This window comes from Stegastes partitus, unplaced genomic scaffold (genome assembly GCF_000690725.1).
Source record: "Stegastes partitus isolate 25-593 unplaced genomic scaffold, Stegastes_partitus-1.0.2 Scaffold3762, whole genome shotgun sequence".
NCBI lineage: Eukaryota > Metazoa > Chordata > Actinopteri > Pomacentridae > Stegastes > Stegastes partitus.
The window spans coordinates 1574-12655 of record NW_007581493.1 but is presented as its reverse complement, the minus strand read 5'-3'; the positions used below and the strand labels follow the sequence as shown (position 1 = coordinate 12655).

The window sequence follows — 11082 nt, the reverse complement described above, 5'->3', positions numbered from 1 at the left end:
GTGATCTGTTGGGTGCAGACGCTGACCCATAACCTGAAGGTATTCAGCCTCTGACTAATAAACGGCACCATCGACCGCATAATACGTGTTCTGTTCACGGAATGAAGCTACAAATACGTATAAACCGTTAGAAGTTTCTATCCACACCAATCAGCCATGAGATCAGCTGAGAGAACTGCCGCCACCTTTAACTTGTGATGTTATTGTTGCCTACGTTTGCATGACATCAGCCCAAGATGGTATCAATCCATTTTCTTCCTCTTATCCAGATTCAGGTTGGGGTGGTGGCAGCAGACTAAGCAGGACATTCCAGACGTCTCTCTCTCTGGTAGATCCTGAGGTGTTCCCAGGCCAGACGAGACATGCGGTCCAGCGAGTTCTGGGTCTACCCCCAGGTTGGACGTAAATGGTAAACCTCCAAAGGAAGTCGTCCTGGAGGCATCCACATCAGATTCCAGCTGGCTCCTTTTGATATGAAGGAATTCTACTGAGCTCCCTCTGGACGTCCGAGCTCCTCAGCCTATCTCGTGATCAAAAGCTCATTACCACAAGTGAAGACTGAAATGCAGATCTGCTGGTAAATCAGGAGCGTCACCTTCCAGTTCAGCTCCCTCCTCACTACAATGGGGTGGTACAACATTTGCATTACTGCTGACTTCCATCTGTCCATCTTGTGCTCCTTTTTTTTCCCCTACTACTTGTAAAAAAAAAAAAAAAAAAAGATCCTGAGATACTTAAACTGTGGTGCAGCAATTCACCCCCAACCCTGAGGGAGTAATCCACGGCCTTAGATCTAGAGATGCCAAGCCAATCCCTACCACCTAAAGTCTGGTAGAAATCTATCCAGTCCTGTGATCGAATCTGCAGCTCATCTCAAACAAGTCTGCTGTTTCAAATAAATAGAAATAACAGAGTTTTTCTTGGCTTATTATATCTACAATGACAATTATTGTGAGTGCTCTGGTAGGATTAGTCACAGAAACTGGTTATGAGCGCATGCGTAGTGGGAGTACAACCATGTGGAGGAAAACAACTTTTAAAACCTATTTAGGGGCAAAGTAACCAAACTTTTTTAAGCAGAGTTGACAAGTAGACATGCTCTTTTATGTCCCCAAGACCACTGAAATTACACTTATGTCTGTTTTCCCATTCATTCAGATAAGAGTCCGATCTTGTTGGCCCAAAATAGCTCTCCAAGGGTGTTTCCAAGATGGCTGCTGAGTTGTGAGACGAAAACCATCTGATCACATGGATGATCAAAGATTACAATATAAAAGTTTTTTCCTGGCTTCAGAAGTTTGAAAATCCTGGACAGGAAACCGAGCAGCTCTTGGGACACGAGTTAATTATCTTTTCTATTGTGCAGCAGATTCATTGTTTAATCTTTATGATTAAAAGAGTGTTTGAGCATTCTTATAACCCCTGGAGAGCAGACACAACTGCTATTAAACAACTTTGTGGGGTTTACAAACATCCAAACTTATATCTTTAGGACAAATGGGACGCTTGTAGCTTTGGGACTCAGATCTACTGCTTGTACATGAGAGGAAGCAGTGACAAGTTAAAAAGCTGCATTCAAACCGAGAATTATTTGGAAATATTGACGAGGAACTGAGAATGTTGAGAAACCCGATGAATGCACAACGTTTAGTGTTGTTCAGTTTTAATCCTGGATGATAACTCCATACAGTTTCAAACAGACTCCTGAACATCTTTTAAAAATAGATTTGTTTGTGACATTTCAGTTGTAAACTGGCAGACGGTTTGGTGCAAAGGGAAGCCATATTAAATATCAGGTGGCTCTAACTGCCCCATTAATATGACATAATATGACCAGGTCCCCATCTGGATTTAAGATCGCTTGATGAATGACTACCACCGAACCAAATACGTGTATTTTTTGCAAATCAGACAGTGTGTATGAGCGCATTTGAAACTTTTACAAAAGCTCCTCATATGCACCTGTCTCATGAATGCAGAGTCCCTTAATGTTTGCGATGATTCCCCTGTGTGGACCTGATTTTTGTGATTTGCAGATGAACTCACATCAGGGTGAAATAAAACTGGGCTGAACCTCAGCGCACGTGCAGCCACAGAAATGTGGTTTAATTGGCACCTTTTTGGAAGCAAGAGATGGAGAAACAAAAACCAAACTTAGCCCAGTTCTATCCGTGTGTCCTACATGTCGGCTAACACCTGTAAACCACCAGCCAGACCTCAGAACTCCTCCTCCAAACACAGATTTGGTGTTTCTCTGTACAGCAGGACTTAAACATGCAGCGTCAGGTCAGCACACTTTCACTGCTGCCTCTCTGTCGCCCTGCCCACACAGAAAGTCCACACAATGAAGCCACACTAATCCCATCTTTTGTGGTGCTCCCATGTCTCAGTGTGGCTGCACCACATGCCTCTGCTCCACCATCTTAAACCGTATTTATCCACAAACAAGGAAAATAAAACAGAAATGCTGTTTGCTGCACAAAAGCGAGCTCCACGCCATGCATCCAGCAGCCTGTGAACTCTGTGCATGACTTGATGCCTTTTGTTATCTTCTCTCCTGATCATGTTAACTGCACTATCACACTGACAGCAGACATAAAGCCATGCATGAAGCAGCAGCAGCAGCTTCTGCTACAACGTGAGCTTTAACACAGAACATAAAGAAGGCATCTGGTCACCTGAAGCAACAATAGGCTGAGAGAACACGTGCTTTTTAAACACCTCCAGCTCCCAACTCTGCAGCATTAAAAGCAGGAGTTGGACAGACAATAGCGAAGCCAGACACAAAATCACACTTGTCCTGAGAACAATAGTTTTCCAGGCACATTTAAACCGATGCAAACGCCACATCACCTCCACGGTTACGATTCAATGGAAGTTTTCATGAGACAGACAGGGAGATAAAAGAGATCCACTTTGCTGTTTTAGTCCCATCAGGGCTGCGTGTGCAGATAAATAAAGGTTTAGTTTTAGCAAACGATGAATGCAGCACACAAAGAGCTCTTACCGGGCAATGCGGGCTGCTTCTGCCGCCGCTTTACGCTGTTTATATTCCGTTTTTTTTCTCGTGGATCGTCTCTCAGACACAAATCTCGACCTCACTTCCATGTGCTCGCGACCAGGACCACGCGCTCAGGGGAGCGCTCGGGATACAGCGCGTGACGTCACGGCTAGACTGGAAAACTCGATACGGAATCAATAATAACCCAGATTGATCAATCATATCCGCATATGTGACAGCAAGCATATGATAGAATTAGCTCTGTTTGAATCAGCTGGGAAGTTTATTTGTTGTGATTTATTTGCTATTGTTTATTATTTTCTATTATTATTTAGAATGTTATTTTTTTTACCCTTTTATGGGTTTTCTTTCTAATATATCACAGAAAATGGTACTTTCTGCTGAAAAATACACGTTTAGACTGTGTTAATAGCAACTTTAATGAAGGTGATTGCTATTTTCTTGCACTACACCAAGTGAATAATCTAAAGAACCAACCTCATCAGCCATTTTTCTCAAAGCATGCAACTAATTCTACTCTAGTTTCCAAGCTTTCAGTGCACAATCCTCCCAAAACTGTCAAAATCATGACATAGATTGGATTTAAATTGAGTTTATGAAGCATTTCAGGTGGCGTATTTCCCTTTCATGACCACGAAATAAGTGAATTTTCTTCACTTTTGTGTCGTTTATGAGAAAATCTTCTCTCTTCAGGTTAAAAAGCTCTACAGTGGGAGTTTAAATGCTTTATTTAATGCATAAATTAGCTTACCTTCTCCTTCATGAGTTCATATGCTAGACACTGCATGTTCAAGTGTAGTGTTTAAACCCTCTCTGTTAACTTTCAGTGCCTCTTCTGTGCATCATCACCCCTAAAAATGACTTGTCCTTGTCAGTTGTCCCAGTAATGCATCATTTATGTGGCTGCACCCACACTGCATCATGTACCCCACCCCACCCATGTGAGTGTATGTCTGTTTATGCTGTGATGGAGTTTTTTCATTGCAAGAACAAGGCCACAACTTCAAGAAGTAACATTTTTTTTTTTTATATTTCAAAAAGAATCTAGGAACATAATGGAAAAAACAAACACTGGGTCTGAACATCCAGACAATTGAGATCCAAAAATACATTTTCTTAGGAAATATTAATTATATACAAAACATAAAAATTTATATTTTAGTGTGGGCCCTCAACAAGATAGCCCCGTTTTTAACATTTTATTAATAAAAATAAACTTTTAAATATTTAATCCACCCATAACTTCAGTTGAGGCAGTTTCAACATTGAAATCAAGCAAGATTCCAAACAACTTTATCCATTTTGCATTTACATGCAACAACAACTGTACACCCTAAAGTCTTGAACTTGCATAAAAAAACAAAACAAAAAAAAAAAGGCCAAAAAAAGTCTATGATTCAAACTTTAAGCGCGAGAGCTCTGCAGCTGTGCGAGTCTCTGCTTTAAAAGTTCACTTTTCCTCCTCAGCTGCTCTTTGAGTGAGAGGAGTCTCTGTTCGTCCGTCTGCATGCTGTAAATGCACTCTGTGGCCTTCTTCAGGATCACCACTTTGGCCGCCTTCTCGTTGTTGGCCACCTCGGGGATCTCGTCCCGCAGGGCGAAGAAGCTCAGCTTGAGCTCGTTCCTCCTCTGGCGCTCCAGCACGTTATGAGTCCTTCTCTTGTCATAGTCCTCCGTGTCGGACGTCCGGGGGCTCGAACACTTGCGGTTACTGCTGATCTGTTTGAGGACCCTGCTGTGGCCACTGCTGCCTCCTCCTACTCCTGCTGCTGTTGCTGCTGCTCCACTGCTGCTGCTGCTGCTCTCCAGCTTCAGCCTCTTGACAGCCGGCTGCTCGTGCCTCATGGATGGATGGGCGGCGTAATTGTGCTGGTGGGTGGAGACGTGGCACCTTTTCAGCACGAGCGGGCTGGGATGCCTGTTCTCCGGCGGGCTGGGGTCACACCGCTTTACCGCCTGCCTCTTCTCCACCGTCACCACGTCGATCTCCTCCTCATCTTCCTCCTCCTCCTCCTCCTCCTCTTCCTCTTCCTCGTCATCGTCTCCATCCTCATCTTCTGCAAGAAAACAGCAAAAACAATCGGCATCAGTCACACAGTTGGATAAGGGAGGAGGGGGTTTCAATCTCTGCAGTCCATTTCCTCACTCTCCTTCCACATCAGTTGATTGCTTAACATGCAGCCCTTCCCTCTGGCTAATCTCACAGCAAGTCTACAGCATGACATGGTTGGAAGTGGCAGCACATCTCTACCTCCTGACTGCAGATCACATGAAGTAAAGCCTCGTTTTGCTCAGAACAGTGAAGTTTAACGGTGCAGGATGGAGCTCTGTGTCATGCACACTGAGTAGAGGGAAATTACTAATTGCACAGAGCACAGAGGGGTGTGTCTGCATGTTCACAGCTTACCTGAGTCACTACAACTGCTGCTGCTGCTGCCGCTGTTGGGCGGCGTGTCCAGCCCCAAATCCTTACTAGGCGGCGACGCTGCGCTCTGCTTGGGCGTCTCGGCGATCGGATAAGGGAAAACCACAGACGGATCGATGCACTCCGACGCGGACGTGTTCAGGTCTTGCAGGTAGCTGCTGTTTAGCCTCCAGGCAGCTGCGGCGGCGGCAGCACCGGCGGGCTCCGCGCTCTCGCCGGCCGCCGGCTCCTTCCTCGCCGCGTTGAGGGAAGCGAGCCGCTCGGAGACCACCTTCTCCAGCTTGGCCGCGGCGGAGAAGCTGCTCCACATGCAGTCCTGGATGATCATAGACTTGAGGAAGGTCTGCGAGTAGTCGGCGTCGCAGATGATGCTCTGGTTGACCACGTCGTCGCCCAGGAACTCGGTCACCATCTCCAGCTGATCGGCGACGGAGGGGAAGAGGCTGGACAGGGACGGCCGGCGGCTCGGGGAGAGGGGAGGGGTCGGCAGCAGTTCAAATTTCTTCCAGATGTCTTCGCTCGGTGCCGGAGGCTGAAGCTGCTGAGGGTAGAAATCCTCCTCCTCGTTATCGTAGTAGAAATACGGCTGCAGAGAGTCGTACTCATAGTCGTAGTTTTTACTCGCCAAACTTGAATTCAGCGGCATGATGTCTGCGCTGGTTCTCTCCTTATCGTGAAGCTAGCTGAAGGAGAAACAAGAGTTTAGTTTCTAAAAAAGAAGAAGAAGGAAAAATAAAAAAAGGTGCGGGGCTTCAAAGCAGAGCAGCTGTAAGCAACATCACATGCTTCACTCCAAAACACCGACCCTGTCTGCACGCCGTGCATGCATGCACCACTGCTGCTGCAGCAGGTGCTCGACTCGCATTAAACGCCACCTTCGCTGTCAAACTAAGTCCGGTTTTTTCTTTCTTTTCTTTTTTTTTTTCTTTTTAAACTAAACTGCAGCGGGGAACCTGCACCAACCCAGCTCCAAGTGCTTCTTACCTGCTAGATTTTAAACTGCGGGCGAAACAAGACGGGGCGCAATCGACCCGAGGCGCGCAAAAAAGGGGACAGGAAAGTTATTCCAGTGCGGCAGTAACATTAAATCCTTTCCAGAGAGGCGTTGCAGAGGCTTTGAAGCATGCATGCAGGGCAGAGAGGCTGCAGCAGCGACCCGGTGTGTCGACGACGCACAGTCTGTCATGAGCAGCGTGAGAATCACAGCTGAGCGCTCCGCCGGCCGCAATAAAAGCGGCCGCAGCACTCCCCCCCAACTCCTCCTCCGCTGTGTCCCTCCGCTCGGCATTTTTTTTTTCCCGCGAAACACTCACTGAGAATGTAGAACAGTCTAAATGTACACCCCCCGCTTTTTACCACCGGGGGCATTTTTGTACGCTGCGTAAAGTTTGATCCACACTCACATGCAGCAGGATATTTGGCCACTTTTACGCGCAAATACACACATTTGCATGGGATCTACTTCGCCTCTTAAAGTGGGAGGGGTCATAGTAGAGTAGCGCTTCCATTGACTGCATGCAAAAAATACTAATGTGAGTAGTAGTGACACATAATTAGGTTATTTTACTACTACACCGCCCGAAATACACAAACAACACACAGCTGTCTCGTGCGATCCGCAGAGTGTCGCAGCGAATATCAACACGATTGGTGCGCACGTGCGACATAAAAGTGCATTAAGTAAGATTTTTTTTTAAATTTGATTTTATTTAAACTACAGCTTTGCTTTTTGATCACAATCGATGCAAAGCTTGCGATTTCACAACAGCGCTCACAGGTGCAGGAGCTCACCTCTGCAGCCACTGACAGCTCTGAACTGGCTGGAACAGGTGATTGCAACAAGGACACGCCAAATATCTGCACACTGTGGGGTCAGGCTGACACACACACACACACGAGCGCGCAAAAAAAATAAAAAATAAATAAATAGTTGAAGAACTCCAGCTCACCGTGTAACGCAGCTCGGGTTTTGATGATAGACAGATTGGCACCAATTAACTGCAGGAAGGAAGCAATTAAAGGAATCAGATGGGTACCGCAGTTGGATGGAGGTGTCCTCTTCCTGCTGTAGTGGGGGAGAGGAGGGATTGGACGGGCTTACAGCGCCCTCTGCTGTTTGCACAGCTGCAGGCCTGGACGGCAGCCAGATGGGTGCAGGGTCACAGCACAGAGGTGAACAGCAAGGCCACAGATCAGGCATGAGCTGAGGGGTTACTTACTGAAAGTGGATCAAAGAACACGAGGTTGATTGAGAGTGTAGAAGTGACAAAACAGCACAATCTGGTGGGTTCGTTGACTCTTTCATATTTTTACTCGCTGTGGCCTCTCATTTTTTTAAAGTCCTCCACCTCTATGCAAACAGCACAACCATGAACAGAAGAAGAGGAAGTTAAAACTGTCTGCTGTACAGTATAACAAAGCTATGATGCCATAAAAAGACAAAAAAGAAACTTACATTGTCTGATTAATTGTTTTACAAAACTCAATTCAACACATGCAGCATTTTCCCCCACAGTACCTCAAACAAATGATGGCTTTACATGCTATAGATCAACTTCATGAGAATGATTATTTACGCATTTTAAAAACCTGTACACACTTGGTGTTTTTCACTCTACACTGCACGTCATATCTTCAGCTCTTTTTGTAGTAATGTCTGGACTGTTGGCCAGACAGAACAACATATTATAAGAGGTCAGTTTGAGATTTGGAAAACTGTGATGAGCATTTCTCACCATCTTCTGATGATCAGACCAAATGATTAATGGATGGGTGCAGTAGTTGGTTGATGGTTGAGGTTTTTGGCTGCTGACTTGGAGCTTCTATCTGCTCCAGGCTCTTGTGTGGCTGACCCTGCGCTCTGACCAACGGTCTAACAAGCCAGGATGTGGGAAAACACCATTTCTGCACTTTCTTGCTCTCACAAATGGTGTCATTTAAAAAGAAAGAAAGAAAGAAAGAAAAGAAAACAGACCCTTTCAATCCCACTGGTTGGCTTTTGGGTTCAGATGGTTAACCCTGACATACTGTTCACATTTTATGCCTTCACAGTTTGGTCATATGGTCAGCTTTGAATTGAACCATACTGTGAAGAATTCCTGTCAAGGATTCCCTCATAGTGAGTGTCTTTACCTAATTTTAAACTACATATCTATTTAGAACGTCTAAATAGCCTATGTCACATTAATAAATGAAAATAAAAAATACGTATAAAACGTGGTTTGTACAGCTTCACAGTTTCAAGATTCCCTAAAACCACCATTTTCCTTGATTTGACCCACACTGGTGGATCTAAAATCCATTTTGATTTGACCTGAAACAGCCTCAGTGTACAAACATTTTTACCACCTGGACAAAAGTACAACATTTAAAAATATTTTCATTTTTGTGTATTTTGGGTCACTTTAGGAAAAGTCAGCAAATTTCATGCTAAAAGACGTTTAGGGTATTTTTACTGATGTCAAACATCAGAATGGGTCAAATTTGACCTGAAACAGAATGTAAGGGTTAAATGGTAAATTTAATCAGGTATACAGTCTTTTAATAAAGTTATCTCCTGTTTATAATCAGCTGGAAATCAGATTTTTAAATCTACATTTACTAGCAGAAGCAGCCATGTCAGTCCTGACAAAGTCATTTACAAAACATGCTCAGTAGTTATTTATTTTAGTTTTTAGACATTCTGCTGAAACAGAAATTGTTACAGGACAGCGTTCCATTTTACACAGAATGAAGACTGTAGGTTTCATCAGTAACACTGAAAATCACTTTAAAACAGAATGTGTGTGCAGCCAGTGATTCCGTTCATGTACACATTGAAATGTGAGCGCTGTTTTAAAATAAATAAGAACCTGTTCTGTAAAAGCTTTATAAGTACTGTTGTCCATCAAAGGTAACAAACTGCTGAATAATCGTCACTTTTTGTGATTAAATGAACTAAAAAAAATGCATTAATTTAGCGCACAAGTGCCTTAAATTAAAAAAAAAAAGACCCCAAAGTCACAATTCTAGATATAATCAGATGAATGTGGATCCAATTAAAGGATAAAAGTTCTATTTGTTCAAATGATATTTCCACAATCCAAATATAATCCAGTTAATAAAAGACTCTTTGTGTAGGAAAAAAAGACACTAAAGCTCATTTATTGAGAGGATTAATGTTGGAAATTACACTTTTTATACAACATAATATTAGTGAGCCTAATATATTAAGAACCTCCAGAATGATCAACAGCTTCATTCCACAAGCTGTCAGAACGCTGAGCTGCTGATCCAGACATGCAAACACGTGTTTATTACTGAATCCTGAAGAAACTCTCTCTCATCTTGCCTGTAGTACTATTGTATGTACAGCAGAATGACAATAAACTTGATTTGATTTGATTGATTCAATATTAGACCTCTGCAGTGCAAACAGTAGGTGATCATGCCTTTATCATTAACAATGCAGCCCTTCTGTGGTATTCTAACGCTATCATAGAACCACTACAGTCAGTTCATTCAGCTGTTATTTGCTGTTTGTCTGAAATCAAAAGTACATCATTGATTTCTGTGGATTGAATCAACGTCAGGCTTTTTTCTCTAAATGCCTTCATCTTGATCAGGTCACACATGTTTAAAAGGATTAAATAATTAACATAATGTCTGTGCAATTTAAGAACCTGCAATGTACAGTCATGTTAGCATATGGCCTCATATTTAAATAAAACACAGGAGTGACTCTACAGGATTTCTTACTTAATACACTCTCAGCTTTTCAACTTATTTATGAGGAGATAAAGCCAGAGCCGGCTGATGGAGGAGAGCAGCCAGACGGAGACAAGAGGAGGGAAAAGTAGAGATTAACATCATCTTTTGTTATCAGAAAGTGGAAAAAGAAAATCCCCAAACTGAAATTGCGCCCTCTCCTCCGTCCTTAATGCTTCATCCTTTCTATAAGGTCTCTCCTCGGCACTCTGCGGGATGCCGGGTGGAGGACAGCGATCGCTACCGACAGATTTACGGTCGGAGTGTTTCTCGACTCCGGATGTTTTTGGGTATCTGTGGGAACAGAGGCTTTGGGAGCAGCTGGGATCGTTTGCTCTGATAAGTGCCGACCAAAGGTGCTCAGGAGAGGTTTGATTGTATTTTTTCGCCCCCTCAGTGAAACTCTGATTGACACAGTCTGTGAACAGTAACCTGCAGAAGGTCTGTCTGGGTCCTGAGAGCAGCGGGTTTGGAAAACAATGATAAATACTCAGCACAGCCTCTAGAAAAGGTCAGAGGTTACTGCTCAGGTGGATTTACCTCAGCCTGTTTTGCATGATATACTGATATTTTCTGGAATATTTCTGAACAGCACTTGATTGTAAGTGATTTATATAGCATGTCAGCGCTCACAATTTGAAAAAAACAGTCACACATTGCACCAAAATTGGCCACAATTCAATGCAAGAGAGGTTAATATGTACAATCAGAGGACATTTTATAATCAAACTGCTTTTATATGAGACATAAAAGATGGAATTAACAAAAAGACGCCACAAAAAGTAGCATGTAAACCAACAAAATAAAATTAAAGAGAGAAATTAAGAATAAAGAGAAAAGAATGAAGTCACAGTGCAACAGAAATAAAACATATCACAATATAAAGAGC

The 11082-nt window shown here is 43.5% G+C and overlaps 1 protein-coding gene across 2 annotated transcripts; it reads right to left on the bottom strand.

The window, feature by feature from the left end:
- Window positions 1–4024: 4024 nt before the first annotated feature.
- LOC103376275 (transcriptional regulator Myc-like) lies at window positions 4025–6649 on the bottom strand. 2 transcript variants are annotated; one of them, XM_008306657.1, is made up of 3 exons: window positions 6432–6649; window positions 5430–6130; window positions 4025–5079 (listed from the first exon to the last, which is right to left on the bottom strand). In XM_008306657.1, exons 2-3 carry the CDS (start codon window positions 6091–6093, stop codon window positions 4427–4429), a joined length of 1317 nt encoding a protein of 438 aa, XP_008304879.1. In that variant the 5' UTR covers window positions 6094–6130; window positions 6432–6649; the 3' UTR covers window positions 4025–4426. The 2 variants fall into 2 exon arrangements, with proteins under 2 accessions (XP_008304879.1, XP_008304880.1); XM_008306658.1 differs by having other exon boundaries at window positions 5430–6126.
- Between the last annotated feature and the right edge of the window lie 4433 nt (window positions 6650–11082).